The sequence below is a fragment of the Mytilus trossulus genome, chromosome 6 (genome assembly GCF_036588685.1).
Source record: "Mytilus trossulus isolate FHL-02 chromosome 6, PNRI_Mtr1.1.1.hap1, whole genome shotgun sequence".
Classification (NCBI taxonomy): domain Eukaryota; kingdom Metazoa; phylum Mollusca; class Bivalvia; order Mytilida; family Mytilidae; genus Mytilus; species Mytilus trossulus.
The window spans coordinates 81,175,310-81,195,872 of NC_086378.1; the positions used below are offsets into that span (position 1 = coordinate 81,175,310).

The 20,563-nt window shown below is 34.7% G+C and overlaps 2 protein-coding genes across 3 annotated transcripts; both read right to left on the reverse strand.

The window, feature by feature from the left end:
- Positions 1-853: 853 nt before the first annotated feature.
- Positions 854-6,381, reverse strand: LOC134723049 (uncharacterized). Its single transcript, XM_063586684.1, has 2 exons — positions 2,400-6,381; positions 854-1,668 (listed from the first exon to the last, which is right to left on the reverse strand). The coding sequence occupies exons 1-2, from the start codon at positions 6,379-6,381 to the stop codon at positions 854-856; spliced, it is 4,797 nt and encodes a 1,598-aa protein (XP_063442754.1).
- A 1,257-nt stretch (positions 6,382-7,638) lies between these two features.
- LOC134721996 (protein asteroid homolog 1-like) lies at positions 7,639-17,224 on the reverse strand. 2 transcript variants are annotated; one of them, XM_063585397.1, is made up of 2 exons: positions 17,119-17,224; positions 7,639-9,544 (listed from the first exon to the last, which is right to left on the reverse strand). In XM_063585397.1, exon 2 carries the CDS (start codon positions 9,534-9,536, stop codon positions 7,665-7,667), a length of 1,872 nt encoding a protein of 623 aa, XP_063441467.1. In that variant the 5' UTR covers positions 9,537-9,544; positions 17,119-17,224; the 3' UTR covers positions 7,639-7,664. The 2 variants fall into 2 exon arrangements, with proteins under 2 accessions (XP_063441467.1, XP_063441468.1); XM_063585398.1 differs by lacking the exon at positions 17,119-17,224 and adding an exon at positions 16,989-17,094.
- Between the last annotated feature and the right edge of the window lie 3,339 nt (positions 17,225-20,563).

Genomic DNA, 20,563 nt, shown 5'->3' on the forward strand with positions numbered 1-20,563 from the left:
TGTTGCTTTTTCCGTATAATTTGATCATTCATGTCACCAAAACAATACCGGCTTTTGTGCTGGTTTACATGTATGTATGTACTGGTAAATGCCTCCGATATCCGAAGAACCCCTCGAATACTGCGAGGGTACAGTGGCATCCATGTACACTCCCTAACGGGATTAATGGAGATGTGTCACTAACGTATATTTATACTACAATTATTTTTACAAGGACAATCAAACCCCACCCAACACAAAGGGAGTGCTAGGACACCGGAAAGTCTGTTATTGTGGTGGAGGAAGCCGAAGTACTCGGAGAGAACCACCGGGCCACTCGGTGGAAACAGACAAACCAGAGAAATATCAGAAGATTGATCTCCAGGTCAAAGAAGGAACACTTTGACCAACCGAAGCCCCCAACGTACCCATTCTAGTTTAAACTCCGGTCTGGGTACCAGAGATGTGTGTGAGAGGGTGAAAATTACCCTTCTAATGTGGGGACGATATCTTATAATATGACTCTGATAAAATACACAACAGCTTTGTAGTTTGACGTTTACTAGTTACTAACCAAATATAAGGAGACGTCGCCGTGTGACGTCGCCCTTAGATACAATGTGACTTCCGATACGTTGCCGGTCCCGCGGTCTTCTCGACATTCTCGGGGCCTCAAAAAAAATTACTTTACGTAGAAAAGAAAATTGAAATACAATATATAAATAACATTAAATTAAGATTAAAGTCTCTCAAAATAAAAAAATTCACAGTTCTTTCACAGTTGAACTAACGTAGTTCATTAAACAAAATCGCATAACATTAATAGTTCATAATCATGGCGCAACGCATTTTTAAACAAATATGCTCGATCACTTTACTTCGAAAGTCCATAAAATGTTTTAATGTTCTCTTTCGCACGTTTAGATGCTTCTCTGGTGGATAACTGTCGTTCTGTGACATCGTCTTTCTTCGTCGGGTGTGTTGTTTTTTGTTCCGTGTCCGTGTTTTCACTCTCTATATGGATTTCGAGCGGATATAACTTTACAATTGGTCTATTTGTAATTCCGTTCTTAGTTCTTACAACTGCTGAACGAACATGTCCATCATTTCCTTTAACTAAATCCTCAACAATTGCGGTTTTCCATCCAATTCTAGGTTTCTCATCGTGAATTTGTACTAAGTCTCCAATTTCAATCCTTCTTTTATTATTCCCGGTTTTTTGGTGAAATTCTCTGAGAGAAGTCAGGTACTCTGATTTCCATCGATTCCAAAATTGTTGAATTATTAACGATTGTCTCTTTGCACGTTTATCTAAATTCGTAATGTTCATGAACTCATAGTTTTCAATATCAATATCTTCTCCACGAGGATATGGCAGTGTATTAATGCGTCGTCCGTATAAAAGATGAGCTGGAGTAAGAGGTTCCGAATCCACTACATCTGAAGAAATGTAAGTTAAGGGTCGATCATTGAGAATAGATTCAACCTCCGTTGTTACTGTTTGAAGTGTTTCTAAATCAATTAGCGATTTTCCAAGTACCTTTCGTAAGCTAGTTTTTGTTAAACCAATGAGACGTTCCCACCAGCCTCCAAACCATGGTGCGCGTTTCGGTATAAATCGCCATTCAATTCCTTGTAAAGAAAATGCTTCCTGTAATTTCTCAGATTTACATAGTCGTGTTATTTCATCTGAAGCAGAAACAAAAGTAGATGCATTGTCTGATAGAATCAATCGCGGTAAAGATTTTCTGCTAACAAAACGCCTAAACGCTTGTAAAAACGTATCCACTGTTAAGTTTGTTACCACTTCCAAATGTATTGCTCTAGTTGAAGCGCACGTAAATAAGCAAATGTATGCTTTAACTTGTCTGTTTGTCTTATATGTAGTGCTCCTGTAAAATCTATTCCTGTAGCCGTAAACGGTGGCGCTTCTTGTAGTCTTATCTTCTGTAAAGGAGGAGGGTCGGGTGCTGAATATGGCTTTCCTATTATTTTACGGCATGTAACACATCTTCTCAGCATTTTTCTAACAACTTGTCGAATTGCAGGTATCCAAAATGTCTGTCTTATGTGAGTTATTGTCATATTACAGCCTGAATGTAAAACTTGCCTATGCGCGTCCATTATGATGAGTTCAGCCAATGCGTGATTTGATGGTAGTATATACGGGAATTTTGCGAATTCCGATATTGGTGCGTTGTGTATTCGTCCTTGACATCTCATAAGATTGTTGTCGTCTAAGAATAAACGTAGTTGTCTTATTCTAGGTAAATTTGTTGTCGTTTTCGATTTCAGCGCCTTATATTCTTGTGGAAAACTCGTCTCCTGACAGTGCTTTATCCATAATTCCGCGGATTTCTGTATTTCTGGTGGTTTCAATTGTCCTTTTTGTATTGAATTGCATTGCTTACGACACTTACTAACGAAACGTTGTACATAAGCAGTTATACGTAACAGTCTCTTATACGATCCATATCGGTTTATCTCCATAATAACGTGAAGTCCTGGTTGATTTTCATTTTTATCAGTTGAAATGTCTCTTGTCGCTTGACTGTTTTCTTGGTCATTGATTAAAACAGATAATGAGGCGTCGCTTACAATTGTGGTATTTGGAAATTTAGAAGTGTCCGTAAGCCAACTGGGTCCTTTTTTCCATAATGTACTTTCCTTATACCTCTCGCTTGTTATACCACGGGTTAACAAATCGGCTGGATTACAGTCAGTTGGGCAATATTTCCACATATGAGAATACGTCAAATCATTTATCTCGTTCACTCGATTTGTAATAAAACGTTTTAACGTTTTTGTTGATTTTAACCAATGTAAGACTATCTGGCTGTCGGACCAAACAGTTATGCTTGAACATTCTAATGTTGATTTAAGGTGATTTACTAAACGTGCCCCAATAACGGCGGCCATTAATTCAAGTTGTGGTAACGTAAGTTCTTTAAGCGGGGCTACTCTTGACTTTGCCATCACGAGTGTACTATCACTTCCGTTACACAAGTATGCTACTGCACCATACGCCTTTGTACTAGCATCAACAAATACATGTAAATTATTTTCTGTTGAGTTACAACTAGTTTTAGAAAATAAGTATCTATTAAATACCTCATGTGTAACTTGTTCTACGTCTTTGGCAAGATCCATCCATGAAATACGTATGTCTTCATCAACTTTTTGGTCCCAGTCAAATCCTCTTTTCCATATGTCTTGTAAAAGTATTTTATTTCTAATTGTGACTGGACTTAATAGTCCGAGAGGGTCATAAATTCGTGACGAATGTTTCAAAATTTCACGCTTAGTTACTATTTGTGAAGAATTAAGAATTTCTCGTTTTGGGTAAAACAGTTCATCGGTTACGCTGTTCCATCGCATTCCTAAAATCTTTGTTTCTTCATCTGTATCGAGTACGTTTTCTGTTGCTGCTAATGTACGAACCTTTTCGCTGTTTGAAGTCCAAGATCTCAGATTAAAACCGGCTTTGTTCATTAATGTACGAGCTTCTTTGAAATAAACAATGGCGTCATCTTCTGTATTTAAGCTAGACAATATGTTGTCAACATACAGGTCCCTTTCTAATAATTTCGTTGTTGTATTGTTGGTTTGCTGTAAATGTTTTAATAACGTGGCATTCAGAATGAAAGGTGAGCAAGTTGCTCCAAATAGTACAGCTTTAAATCTGTATTCAATCAAATGGCTATCAGGATCTGATGGATTGCTTAGCCATAGAAACCGTGTGACATCCCTGTCGTCTTCGTGTAGTCCAACATGTAGAAAGGCTTTTTCAATGTCCGTTGATATGGCATAACGGTTGAGTCGAAATCGAATTAAAATCTTCGTTAAATCATTAAGTATCGGCGGAGTGTTCATGAGACAGTCATTCAAACTGGGATGGTTTGATGAAATCCGACAACTACAATCATACACTATTCTTATTGGCGTCGTGCTTGAGTCCTTTTTTACTGGATGATGTGGAATGTAGTGAATTTTGTTCGGAATCGGTTCAGTTTCATATACTCTTTCAATGAATCCGCGGTTTTCTTGATCCGTTATGATATCGCTGTACTTCTTTAACATATTTGGTTCTTGGCGCAGTCTTCTTATTACGCTTTCTGTTCTTTTCTTTGTTACAGCATAGTTTAATGGTAACTCATCGTGGTCAGTTTTCCAGGGTAACTTTGCGTAATATTTGTGGTCTCGAAACTCAATTGAAGATTCTTGGTAATTTCGTATGTAATCATTCTCTTTTTCGTGTACTTCCGGAGATTCAATCCCTATAGCCTCGAGCTTCCAAAACGCTTCTAAGTCGTGTTCCTCAGTTTTACGTGAAATAAGCACATTGAAAATACTAGATGTTGTTGAGTACTGAGATTTTCCTGAGTGTAACGGTCCTGAAAGTAAGTATCCTAGTTTCGATTTGACTGCGATAGGTCCGTTTCCGCGTACAACTTTATCTTCAATAATTTCCCAATAAAAATCGGCTCCAATTAATAACGAAATTTCAAAAGTATCTTGTTGCGTAACAGGATGTGCGAGCTTTAGTCCTTTCAAATAGTTATTGTTCCTGTCAATGTAACGAATGTGGTTCTGTAACGGCGTAGCTATCATGGGAACGATTAAAACCTGTATTGGGATTTTATGTCCAGTTTCAGTTTCAACATAAACTGTAGCTTTATCAAGTCGCCTAGCATTTGCGTTGGTTTCTCCGAATGATGAGAGTTGAATATTGTCGGCTCCTTCTCTCTGTAAATTCAATTTACGCGCAAGACTCTCCGTTACAAAAGATCTTTGAGCGCCTTCATCAAACAAAATATTAGTATCAGTGCAATGACGATCTGACCAAACGGGGGCCACGGCAGTTTTCAACAATACATTTGAGTGAAATTGTGCTGACGAGTGTAAAATCGTGGAATCTTCTTGTATCTCGGTGTCCTTCACAAGATTTACTATAGTTGATGTAGATGACGTAGTTTCGTTCTTATTACAACTGTTTAAAGAATTTCTAGTGTCAGCGTTACTTCTCTTTTCGGGGTCTGCGGTGTGTTTAACTTCGCTACATAAACTAGTGTGGTGTCTTTTACTGCAGTTACGACATGAGCCTTTTGATTTGCATTCCTTTATGTGATGTTTACCGAGGCAGTTGAAACATAAATGGTTTTGTTTAACGATAGCGAGGCGTTTATCTAAATCGCGTATTTTCGGGCAATTGGCAGGTGAATGAATATCTTTGCAGAAAATGCACGGCTTAGCTGTTAAATGGTGATTTGCATTTCTAGTACTTGCGTTGTGTTTTCTTTGTGATTTAGCACCGGCGAAAAAGGTTGAAGTCGAAATATCAGTTTCCGTCTGTGAAACTTGTCCGGCTTCCATAATTTGTATTTCCTTAAGTATACTTTTTCTAAGATCTCGTAGTAACCAATTTGTCGTACCATGCTCCCGCGCGAGTTGCTTTCTGATTTCTCCGGGCAGTTTGCTGATTATAATCGGTACTAATAAATTACCGTATGAGTCCTGTGTCTGTCCAAGCGATTCAAGTCCTCTAACTAAACTCTCCATTTTGTCATAAAACATTCTCAGGCTTATGAGGTCACCTCGGGGTGGCGTAATATCAAGCAGTGCTTGTAGGTGTGCTTGTGTGATTTTATGAGTCTGTCCAAATCTCTCTATCAGAACATTAACGGCTTCGGTATAATTAGCGTTAGTTAGAGAAAATCCGGCAATTGTCTGAGCGGCTTCGTTTTCTAATTGGGCCTTCAAATAACTAAACTTTTGAACATCTGTCAATGTTGGGTTGTGATGAACTACTGATTCGTACGAATCCCAAAAGCTTGGCCATTCTAATATATTGCCATTAAATGTAGGCAAAGTTAATTTTGGCAAACGGTGATTGCTGGATATAGCGGACGGGAGAGCATAGCTTGACGTGGGAATTGATGTGGCAATTTGGCTTGTCTCTGTTAAAATTCGAGCGGCATCATTTGACTGTGGCAATGACGGGGCGACATAACTTGTCTGTACAATTTCGGGTGAACTAGTAGGGATGAACGGTGGACTGTCTACATTTAAAACTTGATAAGACGAATGTGATGGTTGATTGGAAATAGGTTGTAATGTCTTATCTATGAATATCTTAAAATGTCTCAATTTAGTAACAAAATTTGTAGTATACTCATCTGTGTCTACGATTTCCGTCTCTATATCCTCTGTTTCCGATGCGTTCTCAATTTGTTCATTCAGTGTGTCGAGTAACTTCTTCTTCTGTTGTAGATTTTCGTATGTGGCTAACAGCTCCTCTCGGTCGAATTCAGAACTTTCTTTTGCATCGGCAAATTTTCGTAAAAGTCTGGTAACGGCACTACGATTGCCCGTTCTTCTTGATTTCAGCTTTGGTAGCTCCATTAGTCACGGCACCATAAATGTGGGGACGATATCTTATAATATGACTCTGATAAAATACACAACAGCTTTGTAGTTTGACGTTTACTAGTTACTAACCAAATATAAGGAGACGTCGCCGTGTGACGTCGCCCTTAGATACAATGTGACTTCCGATACGTTGCCGGTCCCGCGGTCTTCTCGACACTAATGTACTGATATTTTCAGCACCCCGAGTGAGAATCGAACTCGGGATCTTCAGCACTGTAGCCATCGGTCTTAACCACTAGACCACGAACTCACACTTATAATTACAGACGAAACAGATTGTGTTTTTGTTTGAAAAAGGTAAAGACAGCATCAATATCATTTATTTATAATGTTTGATAAACGTACAAAACGTGTTGTTTGATAGACATGTAGTTTTCTGTTTTGTGTGTTGTTTGAACCGGTGTTGTTTGATACAGTTTTTCTTTTTGTGTGTTGCTGATTGTATTTAAAAAGGATATTCACTACCAAATTGTACATACTATTTTGTTTTTTTCTACTCATTGTTTTTATACATAAAGCCGCTAATGGTCTTTCAAGCTATTCGTATTTTTTTTCAAATGTACAATAACTGTTCTCTGGAAAAAAAGTTTGGTGTTGGTATCACCAGCTCAGTAGTCAACACTTCAGTGCTGACATGACTTTATAGGGTCATTAGTATTTTATTGTCTACAAAAGTCTAATTTTTTCAAAATACTTAGGATTTTATAACCCAGGCATAGACTTCTTTTATCGTGTTTGGAACAATATTTTGGTATTTTTGGTCCTAAATGCTCTTCAACTTTGTTCTTGTTTGGATTTCTAACTATTTTGATCATCACAGTGTGTACGAGACCATTTATTAACGCTCTAGCAATGGACTTGGTCAGAATAGGTAACCGTTCCTCTGTTACAATGAATTATCACTAACACATCGTACTTGTTTTAGACATTTAAAATTTGGGATCGTCAAAGGTTCTAAACGCAAAAATAAAAAAAGAAGGAATAACTAACAGAGGACTTAACCTTATGTGCTGATTCTAATGTTGAAAACTTGAACATTCTTTTTTTCTTTTCATTTTAATGCCTGAACTACACTCTTTTTCTGTTTGTATCCCAACTGCATGGGAGGCCTCTTATACAGACTGAGAGAACGGAAAATCATTGAAATTGATAGCCGATGACAAGCAAGTAAAAGGTAAATGATTCAGTATTACCAACATAAGTATTGCAGTTGTCAGCATTTTTTGAATTTATTACAATGAATGTCATCTTATCTCTCACATTTTCGCTGCAACTTCTGCACTTTTTATGTAAACGTTCTCTTGCAAAAAATATAACATCTGGTTTAACCAAACATATACGTTACACCCATATAAATGTTTTTCAATGATATCATCATTCTCATACCGGTCATTCTCATTCAGGATAAAATACATTTTGTGTAGAAATGAGCCATTGTAAACAATAGCAGGATTAACATTTTCGAGTGGACATTGTAAAAGTCTGTTAAGATGAGTTGTATATAAAATACAAGACTGAAACTGTGAAAATGTATATGTGATATTCTGTACAAAATCTCGGTACGATTTTATACGTCTATCAGCATACTTTGTTACCTCGGCGGACAAGTTTTCAAGCCTTCCAATTATTTTGGTACCAGGTTGAAATTCTTTGTGTCGTGCAGAAAATAAAACGTAACCAATGAGAACAGATTTGATGAAGTTGGTGTTAACAGACGGTTCAGCGACCCTTGTCCAATAGGCTGTAATCATCAAAAATAGGCGTGTTTGTTCGAGTTGTCCGCTGACTTTATCAGAAGGTACTGAACAACACAAAGTCGAGCTCAATATTTTGATTTTTACTGCAGACATCATTTCCGGAATATGCAAATCTTTGAGTATTCCTGTAGTACTAATAACTCCTTTTCTTAAAACTTTGCATAAACTCTTTTCTTGTCGATCATATTCTGTAATGGTGGTTTCAGTTCCAACCAATACGGCATATATAACCTCTCGAATTGACAGGCTGCAGTCGTGGGAGGAGGTATCATGTGTACCCTCTAGTTGACACATAAAAATGTTTCTCTGGTGTATTATTGTGTTAATTATAAAGTTTGGAATTTTACCCCTGCGGTGATGTTCAATTATCCACTTTCTAATACCGAATGGAAATGGTGATCGACAGAAACCCTTATCATTTCTTCTCTGAATAAGGTCATGAAGGTTGTAACTCGTATAGTTTCCAGTTTCTGTATATACCTCTATGGACCGGAAGAGTTTTTTCTCTTCTTTCTTGTCTTCCTTACAGAAATATTGCAACTGTTTTTTCCCTCTTTCAACATCTTTACAGCGTTTTATCCAATATAAAATCTTTCTTGTTGTAATAAAAAAGGTTTCACTAGAACGTTCACATGGCGTTTCTAATACATCTGAAGTTATTGCCATACACTCGGGAAGTCTAAAATTAGCACTGAGGTAGGCTAGTTGTAGCGCTTTTGAATTTTTGGGAAAGATATCGTTACCGAGCGCTGTAGCAAGTAGCGCCATTTTATGCGTTAAATAAGGAAATTTCTTCAATAAGTTCTTATAGAAATATGTTTTGATTTCACCAAAGGATTTTTTTACTCCATTCAAAATTGACTTAAACGGAAGTGAATCGAATGGTATGTAACCGAACTGGACATCAAAGACAAAAAAGTCACTATTAGCCGACAACACCGGACATTTCAAATCGTTAGCTAATTTTTGTATATCTCTATCAGCTTCAAAATCACTATTTACGTAGTTGATTCTAAGTTTGTCTAATGCATTAATGAAAGTAAGCTTGGCAAGAATTGGCATACCTTCGTCTGGTTTTCCAATCCGATGTTTAGTCTTGCCTAATACAATTCCGATTTCCTTGTCATCCATACCAAGAGCTCCACTAAAAACAACAAAAGGTGTTATCCTGCGGGTTTGAAGCCATTTAAAAAATATTTCTACTTTTTCTGTGTATTCATTATAATTACCAATGGTATCAATATCTTGATATTTATAAAGAAATTCGACTAAACAGTTAGCATCGATCACCAGTCTTATGTCTTGGAAGTCAGATATCGTCCAAAAGCTTGGGTTCTTCTGTACAAGATTGCTTATGCTTGGAATTCCCATTCTTCAGCCTGCAATATAGAGTAAAAATAAAAAGTTGTTGATATTTCTAGAATACACTGTTCTCACTTACTGTCGTGTAAATCGTCATGTTTCCAAAACTACAAATACGGCATAACAGTTGAAGAGAAACCGCAATGTATCACTGTGTATATATAATCGACACAATGTATCACTGTGTATATATAATCGACACAAATGCACGATTTTGTACACCATTTTTTACCCTTGACCGTTATTATCAATGTTGTTATCAATACAATTATTTAATTATTTTGAAATTCGCCGTACAGTCAACAACAACTGTTTTGGTTTATATTCTTTGGACCGAAATCAAATAATTGGTCAGATTGGCGTCGGAGGGCAACCGACCTCGAAATTGTCTGATACCAAGTGCATCTTTCAAGGAACAAGAACTTACATAAGCTGCCAATTTTCAATTAAGGCTAAGTGAATTACTTGTAGATCTTTTTTAACTTTACACTTTTGGTTATCTTTTTTTCCTTACCCAACATAAGTTCTGCATAAAAGGCAAACAATGGGTGCAATGTCTTGCAAAAGCAGTTACTGCTCGAAGGGGTTAATTGGCGATTCGTCGAGCAGTAACTCCAAATGTGTTGACTAATTCTTTTATTTTAAAAATTAAGCATGAGAAAAATCTATAACTTTTGATCATTGGTATTCGGCTGGACAATTTTTCACCTTCTTTTTTCTAGTTAACAAAAAAATACAGAAGAGGGTAAAATGCGTCTTTCATGGGCAAAAACTCCTATGATGAGTCAACTAACAATTTTAGACGTGTACATTTTGTAATCTTGGTCTTTGTTGTCATATATAGTTTCTTTCTAAGAACCTTGAATTTGTAAAATGGTAAAACAAGGATAAAAAAAAAAACGGTGTTAATAAGACGGACAATAACAACTTAAAGGAGTCTTCAGAATCGGACAGGTTTTGGTCTTTACGGACAGAAGGCTGATCTTGACGTTCTGGAAGTGTCTGTCAACGGGTCATGCAATAGGTTTGACTACATGTAATAGTGTATCTCTTATTGATTATTTATTACTGTCATCCAGTGTATTTCCATTGATAAAAGAATTCAATGTTCTCGAATTCAACCCACTTTTTTCTGACGTTCATTGTGGTCTTTGTTTTTGTTTTCATGCTTCAGTGAACATTTTTACTACACATTCCGATGATAATTGTAGTAGTCAGCGTGGTCATGCACGATGGGTCCCAGACAAGGAAAACCGGTTTATTGAGACTGAGACACTCGTTGGTGACGTTACTAAATTTGACGAGATATCACTGCTTTTGTCGGAGGACAGTAGTACTGATCCAAAAGAACGAATCAACACCGCCGTTGATAAAATATGTGATCTTTTTAAAAGCACCGCTAATCGTGTATTTAAACCAAAGGGAAGATTCTATCCACCTGGTACTTCTAACCAACTGTGGTTTAATAAACAATGCAGAGATAAGAGAAAGGGTTTCCATAAAGCGAAAAACCGTTACAGTTTAAATAAGAATAAAGAGAACCGAGATGAGATGAAAAAGTCCGGGAAAGTTTATAGAACCGAAATGAATAAAAGTTTTGAGAGTTTTCAACATGCACTAGAATCTGACATGCGCAAACTTTCGAAAAAAGATTCTGGTAAATTTTGGAAAATCTTGAAAAGATTTGATAGAGGGGGGTCTGATAAAGATATCAAAATTACTATTGATCAATTATATGAGTATTTTAAGTCATTAAATAAGAGCGATGTTCCAGATGATGATATTGATTTTGAGGATTTAGCTAAAAGTATAAAAGATCAGGGTTTTATTGAAATTATAGATCAGGAAATCACACAGGACGAAATACTGTCAGCTGTTAAAAAAGTTATGTAATGGGAAAGCCCCAGGGGAAGATGAGATTGTCAACGAATTTATAAAAAGCACGGTGAATCAATTTTTGCCTATTTACACTAAGTTATTTAATTTAGTGTTTGATTCTGGAATCGTTCCAAATTCATGGCTTATTGGTATCATTAAGCCGTTATTTAAAAATAAGGGGGATCCAAACAATTTGGATAATTACAGAGCTATTTGTCTTACATCGAATTTAGGAAAAGTGTTCACCTCTATACTTAATTCAAAACTTAATGCTCTGTCAGACGAGATCGGGATTATAACTGATGCCCAGGGTGGTTTTCGTAAGGGATATTCTGTCCAAGATAGTATGTTTATCATGCATGCTTTAATTTCATTATATTTGAGTTCGGGAAAGAAATTATTTTGCGCTTTTGTAGATTTTAGAAAAGCGTTTGACACAGTGTGGAGGGTGGGACTATGGCAAAAACTATTAAAATATAATATTGGTGGGAAAATGTTTAAAGTTATATTGAGCATGTATACAGATATTAAGTCTTGTGTTAAAAATGGAGAACTGAAAACAGATTTTTTCCCGTGTGAGGTAGGTGTAAGACAGGGAGAAAAAATGTCACCTATTCTCTTTGCCTTATACCTTAATGACTTGGAGGAATATCTGGATGAAAACTCTGTGGATGGTCTAAAATGTATTAATGGAAAATTTACAGAGAATCTTGATTTGTATATCAAGTTATTTATTCTTCTGTACGCCGATGACACAATCATTTTTGCGGAGTCGGCAGAAGGGTTACAAAAGGCTCTGGATGTTTTTGAGCAATATTGTTTTGAGTGGAAACTCACTGTTAATGTTACAAAAACATTAATTGTAATTTTTTCAAAGAGAAAGTATAATAAGAATGTTACTTTTAAACTATGTAATGAAATTATTGAAATTAAAGATTCATATGTTTATCTTGGTCTGCTGTTTAATTACAACGGAAATTTCTTTCAAGCTCGTAAAAAATTGGTAGACCAAGCTCAAAAAGCACTTTATACTCTTTACAAGAAGATACAAAATATCTCACTTCCGATTGATCTACAGCTAAAATTATTTGATGCTTTGGTGGTTCCTATTTTGACCTATTCCTCGGAAATATGGGGGTTTGAAAATAAAAATAATACTGAAAAGTTACATCTACAGTTTTGTAAGCGCACTTTGGGTGTGCGATCATCTACGCCAAATTTTATGGTATATGGGGAACTTGGAAGATTTCCGCTTGAACTGCAGATCAAGTTAAAAATGGTATGTTTTTGGCACAAGCTAGCAACAAATGATAAAAAACTATCGGGTAAACTTTATAAGTTACTTTGGTACATGCATGAGCATGAAGGTTGTAATTTTAAGTGGTTTAACTATGTAAAATCTGTGTTTAATGATTGTGGCTTTTGTGAACTATATAATTTTCCGGAGCAAGTTGATTATAATTATATTAAAATTAATGTAAGGCAGCGTCTCCAGGACCAGTTTATTCAAAAATGGTTCTCAGATATAAACAATTCATCAAGGGGGGAATTTTATCTACACTTTAAAGAAGAGTTTTGCTTGGAACCATATCAGTTAAAATTAAGGCGGGGTCATAGGGTAAACAAATGTAAATTAAGGGTATGTAATACAAAGTTTCCCATCGAAACAGGAAGATGGAGAAATGTACCACGAAATGAGAGGATTTGTCCACTTTGTAAAGCTGGTCTTGGAGATGTATACCACTATATATGTAAATGTACCAACTATGAAGTTAAGGATTTAAGGGGGAAGTTCATACCTCCATATTATTTAAAATATCCAAATGAAAAAAAAGTACTTGGCATGCTTAAATATAGTAATAGTAATGTGCTGTCTAAGCTGTCAATTTTTATTCAAAAGGTAGAAAAGATGCTTGTCTAATTCAAAACTGTAATAAACACAAACTTATTTTTGAAGATGTATAATTTAAAAATGTATTATGTTTGTATGATGAACTATGTTGTAATTAATATTGTGTATATAAATATGCTCCTGTTACGCAGTCTTCTGCGGCTGAGTTTTCTCTAATAAACTATCAAACTATCAATCTATCTATGTTCATGTATAACGGTGTTCAAAATAAGATACTACACTTGCAGCAATGACAGGCGGGGGCGAAACAATCTGCCATATTGAGAAACAAGAAGGTGTCCATAAAACACGGATGCCCCACTCGCACTATAGTTTTCCATGTTCAGTGGACCGTGAAATTGGGGTCAAAACTTTATTTTGGAACAAAATTAGAAAGATCATAACATAGGGAACATGTGTACTAAGTTTCATATTGACGCGACTTCAACTTTATCAAAAACTACCTTGACCAAAAACTTTAATCTGACCACCACACTATCATTTTCTATTTAGTGGACCGTGAAATTGGAATCAAAACTTTAATTTGGCATTAATATTGTAAAGATCATATCATAGGGAACATGTTTACTAAGTTTCAAGTTGATTGGACTTCGACTCCATCAAAAACTACCTTGACCAAAAAACTTTAACCTGAAGCGGGACGAACGGACCAGACAACATAATGACCCGCTTCTATCGTAGGTGGAGCATAAAAAACTCAATGACCTCAGGATGATTTTGGATAAATTCGGTTCAATTTGGCCTTGTAGAACTCAATTGGGTTTTATAAAATTTAACCGTGACGACGAAGACGACAGACGCTAAGCAGTGTAATAAGAAAAAATCACACTCGTCCTTTGGGTCAGTGAGCGAGTAAGAGAGTTAAAAACAACCTTCTTACCTAAACTTTCACATTATTTTCTTTACGGTCATAAAACAGTAATATTTGGATCCAATGCTTGTAGTTTTTCATGACACGTCCAAGCAATAAGGAACATATTAGGTTGTTACCAAGGAAGAATCCGGCTCATGCATGGTTCTATTTAAAAAAAGCACGACGTCAAAATCAATAAGAATTTTGACATGTGAAAAGGTTGACTGATCATCTATATTTAATGTTGATTTCAATGAAAAGAATCAATATTACATAATTTTGTATCTGTATGTTTTAAAGCATAAAAATACAATACGGTTAAATAAAATCTAATATAGAAATTGAATCCAAATGTAGATGTTTTTCTTGTTCAGGGACAGGGAAATCGAAAATCGAAATAGAAAAACGAAAACTCCTTTTGATTTTCATTTTGGTTTTGGAAAAAACGAAAACTCCTTTCGATATTGGTTTTGGTTTTTGAGAAATAAAAAAAAACAAAGACGAGAACAGTTTTCTTTTTCATTTTGGTTTTTGAGAAATCATTTGATTATTGGATTGCGAAAGACATTATTAGAGGACGACCATTTTATGCAGTTTTTTTTCTTTTCTTGCAAATTTGTGTGTGGTGCATATTAATCATGTTTAGCAAACAGGTTTATTTTTCATCTACCAGTCAAGAATAACCACCCCATCCCCGAAAATCAAATGGTAATCCCCTTCTAAACACGACCGTCCGATATACCAATCAGTTCATTTGCGATTTTGAATTTTTCAGATAAGTAAAAACTAAAATATCAAGATCTCAATCACGGCCAAACGAATGGGTAACAACTGTCATATTTCTGACTATGTACAGTCATTTTCTTATGTAGAAAACGGGGGAAAAAAGGACCCAAAAAAATCAAGGGGTAGAAGATATACTTAAAGCTACATTTGATTATTTGTATGTACAAAAAAGTGGTCAAGGAAGTCAATACATAGTAGAGATAGTAAACAGAGCAGACAAGAAACTGAGATGTGGTAAACAAAAATGGATAACTTTTATAACGGATTATCAGACGGATTATCTCTTCTATCCACTGCACCACAAACGCAAGTGGATAGTGGAAGCTTGCTTTAGCCAGAATCGGAAGGATAATTTGACTGTCTGTGGATCTCAATGGTAAGCTCGTCATTGAAAAAGAAAGTATATTCATTAAAACTTCCGCGTAGTATTTACGTGATTCAATCGACCACCACATTTGTCATGTTTGTATTACACACAAGTCATGTTATGTATGGGATATTTCGTCTTTATTGACACTGATCATATTGCATTTTATTAAATAAATAATTTTAAAAACCCCTTACATAAAGAACTAGAGGCTCTCAAGAGCCTGTCTCGCTCACCTGTTAATGTGTTCACTGATGTCGGCCATCTTCGTTGGTAGACGGGTTATTAGACACTTTTTTTTTAAATAGATACCCTAGTATTATGATTGTGGCCAAGTTTGGTTAAATTTGGACAAGTAGTTTTAGAAAAGATTTTTATACAAGTTACAAAAATGACGAAAAGTTGTTCAATATAGACTATAAAGGACAATAACTCCTTAAGGGGTCCTCTTACAATTATGATCATACTGAATTATTTGTAGATCCTACTTTGCTGAACATTATTGCTGTTTACAGTTTATCTCTTACTATAATAGTATTCAAGATAATAACCAAAAACATCAAAATTTCCTTAAAATCACCAGTTTTAGGGCAGCAACCCAACAACAGGTTGTCCGATTCAACTGAAAATTTGTGAGGGAATATATCTTATTCTGATGGACATTTCAATCATGAAAGATTTTCCCTAAATGTCTTAGTTTCAAAGATATAAAGCAAAAAATGCATTCTACCACTATGTTCTAATTTTAGCCATGTAGACCATTTTGTTTGGTAGGCTGGGTCATCGGACACATTTTTTAAACTGTAAACCACAATGATAATTGTGGCCAAGTTTGGTTAAATTTGGCAAAGTAGTTTTAGAGAAGAAGATTTTTAGAAAAGTTACAAAAAATGATGAAAAGTTGTTAAACATTGACTATAAAGGGCAATAACTCCTTAAGGGGTCGACTGACAATTTTGGTCATGTTGCCTTATTTGTAGGTCTTACTTTTCTGAACATTATTGCTGTTTACAGTTTATCTCTATCTATAATATTAGTATTCAAGATAATAACCAAAAACTGCAAAATTTTCTTAAAATAACCATTTCAGGGGCAGCAACCCAACAACAAGTTGTCTGATTCGTTTAAAAATTTCAGGGCAGATAGATCTTGACCTGATCAACAATTTTACCCCATGTCAGATTTGCTCTAAATGCTTTGGTTTTTGAGTTCTGAGCCAAAAACTGCATTTTACCCCTATGTTCGATTTTTAGCCATGGCGGCCATCTTAGTTGGTTTGACGGGTCACGCCACACATTTTTAAAACTAGATACCCCAAGGATGATTGTGGCCAAGTTTGGTAGAATTTGGTCCAGTAGTTTCAGAGGAGAAGATTTTTGTAAAAGTTTACGGACGACGGACGACGGACGCAGGACGACGGATTCAGGACGACGGACGCCAAGTGATGAGAAAGCTCACTTGACCTTTCAGGTCAGGTGAGTTAAAAAGGAAAAGCCAGAGACCTCTTAATATTTTTGCATATAAAGAAAAAGTCAAATTTTAGTATCGTGCATGATTTGCAGTTCTTCGATGCTTGCAGCAAGGTACATTTATACTCATGTGCGTGTTTTCCTGTACTGGCCAGGAAAGACTGTACGTGTAGATTATTTTGAAAATCAACCTTACCTTTCCTGTTACATTCCATTCAAAACGTCTTCATTGATGATATGTGAATAAAACACAGTTGGCAATTTTTTATATGATTCAGAAGCGTACAGATTGTAAATTACAGTTGTTAATTATATGATAAACTTACCTATTATAAATTTAGATAGTTACATGTATTTATCTTAATGCGTAGATGCAATCATTTCCTTGACATACATATTATACAATAAAACTTCGATGCACTTTTTAATATCGCATGATTATCTCCTTTGAATCTCTTACAATATGTGTACATAAACTGATTTCCAGAAAATTGTAAAAAGTAATTTCCAGAAAATGCAAGTCAATGTCTCGCGGTTATCTCCCCTTCAGCTGAATATCAAACCGAAAGGGGAAATGAGTGACTCGGGGAGTGATTAGACTTTTGATCACTTTTTTTTGGTGTATACGCACTTTTAATATGTAAATGATTAGTGAACAACTATTTAACTTTAAAAAAAAGAGAGATATGTTCTAATACCCCAAATTGAATGGGGGAGGGAAATCTGAATCCAATTTCCCAAATACCTTATAGTGTTAAATGTTGAAAACAAATAATTTGATTGATAGCATTGCAAGACTAAAAATATAAGTTTGAGGCATTTTTTTTTCTGACTAAGACAAAAAAAAACTTACCACTCCCTTTTGAATTAAGTTAAGATCAGTTAAATACACCGAGGTAATATATCATTTGGTAGCTGTTTATAGTATGTCTATTTGTGATTTCCCATTTAATGAGGTTTGAAGTCACTTAATAATGTGCACTGTTTCTATTGTCTTATTATTATGAAGAAAATCTCGAGTTTATAATGGGTAACTTTTATTTACTGAAACTTTTATTGACACAATTAAACCAAACTTTGAAATCTAATTAAGATGTCACACAGTGGGTCACAGATTGTATGCGTGATACCTGTGAAATGTACATGTATGCAATTTGATTTTACTATGAAACTGAAAGTATAAATGGGACCATGATTTTCACAAAACTGCAATACATAATTGTATAAAAGTGTCTTACTCTATAATATAAATAGAATAACGTAACATATATACATATATTTTAAAAGTGTAGATTAATCAGTAATAAGATTAACACAATAACACAAATACAATCATAAATTGCCGATCAAAAGTAATTTTAACAAACTTATATTCAGTATGTTAATATTAAAATGTAAATGAATACTATAACAATGCGATAAAATTAAACATGTTAAACGCACTAATAGTAGTCGCTCGACAACACACATTCTATCCAGGTGAGAAATGTGTACAGCTCATTGAATTTGCACATGCATGTTGCTGCATTGTAAAAACTTCAAAGTTTGGATAAAGTTCAAGATTATTTTATTCATAATACAAAATTGTGGTTGAAGTTTGCAACGTCCATTGGCCAATATTTAAAAGAATTTACATTTCCTGTATCTTTTTTTTCTCTTATTTTTATTAAACCTATCAGGTTTTAAGTATATGGACCTTGGTGGTTTTGTAAGTTTTCTCTCTTTCTCGTCGTCGTGTCCCACTCAGTGTTCACCTCTATGATTTGGAAAGTAACATTATCAAAAGACTTTAGTATGTTTCTTTGAGGGAAGATGTCTTGGGCTACACCAAGTCGAGTTATAGTCAAACCCCAAAAACAACACCAAAACCAACTACAAAATAAGGTTGATCAGTTTTTGTTGTATTTATACCATGAACGATGGTTATATAGCCAAATATTAAAATTGTCCATTGTTTCGCACACGTTTTGAATGCAACAGTTGTTATATGTTAACACAGAAATTAAGTTTCTCGTTTTACAGTTGAAATTTGTGAATTTTTTTTTAACTTTGTTTTGTAAAGAAGCTAACGAAAGAACTGCTAGTATTGGCAGCATTACAGCATAAGCAATTCCTTCTTCTTCATTATTTGTAGCTACCAGGAGGAAGAGTAGGTTGCTTTGTTAAAACAGCTATCATAAATTTGTCTCAGATGCTTTTGTCTTCTAAAGGCCATGAGTGGTGGTGAGGAAAATACTTTTTTCCATTTTGTTTTCCAAATTGGAGTCATTTTCTATTATTTCTGATTCTTTCAAACAATGGATGAAACAAGTGATCGCTAGCATACATCTCATAGATATTAACTAAAAGCTAAAAGATTTTTTTCAGTAATTGCCCTTGTGCAGAGAGATTATTATCCACTCAGGGACATTGAACTCTGCAATTACATTGGTAGAACGATATAGTCCATACTGATTAAAAGAAACCAGACAAAATTGCTTATGTTTGGAGGATTTAAAAGTCAACGTCAAATGATTGTTTATGTGATTAAAATTAAGAAATTGCTACTTAAATGAGTGAATGAAATGTCTGATTACGGAACTAATTCGATGTAGAAAAAAATATAAGAAAAAGGTGTATGGTTAGGTTGAATGTCAAAATGTTTTACATGAATATCATCACAATTTACACAGGCAAAACTTTTCACATGAATTTCACATGAAATTGAGGTGAAATTTTCACGTGAGATTAACCTCATACGAGTTTATACATAAAACTCGCGTGAAAATTTCGATTTGACTATCATGTTACATCCCATATCCTTTGTTGTAACCAGGATGATCTGAGCCGGATCACCCCTACCAGATCACCCCAGTTTGAGTTTCTTTGTGTTGCATGCTTTCCTTTGTTCTGTAGCATTTATCGGTTTATTCCTTGAATGCCAACATCCTCTGATCTACCGACAATTTACCTGTAAAATTATGTTGGCATTCGAGGAATAGGTGCAAGAAGCTATCACAACAAACGTGGATGCTTTTCAAAACAATCCTTCTAATTAAACAAAAAGGTAAATTCCAGGTGATATCCATGTTTGTAAAATTGTTGAAAATTCAGATTTTGCTGTAGCTGCTTTAACCAATATGCTCTTTTCCAAGTATAAAACTTTGAAATTGTTGTATCACTAAGTCTTTGGACTTTGATGCTTTTTCAATATTTCTATAGGTTTGTGTGACGTAATATTCTCCTATTTTAGTTGATGGAATTTCTCGAAACTTTGTATAATTCTCGCAGCATAACAAGAAGAAAATTTTGAAAAATATATTATTTGTTTGCCGACAGAGAACACAGAAAACAATACACATAACATTTATATAAGTAAACATATAAGCAGATAAAAAAGCACTATAATTCTTCATATTTGAATATTGTTGAAAATTTTATACAAGCCATTTTCATTTAACAGTCTATTTCAAGTGAAAAATTTAATTAATTGTTCAAATAAAAAGTTAATATAATTTATATTTACTAATAAAATATTCAATATGATATGGATTTAGTTAAATTTCTAATATTTTTTTTTTTAATTGTATTTAACTAGAATATCATTAATATTTTTTTTGAATATATCTTATTCTGAGAAACATTTTCAATCCCAAAATATATTTTTTTTAATAAAAAGTAATAAAAATATTTTTATTTTCTTTATTTCTTTAGAATTCATGATAATTTTAACCCCAAAATCTGCTGTACATTCTTATAAAAAACAGATAAAATGTTTTATCAAGTTCTCTA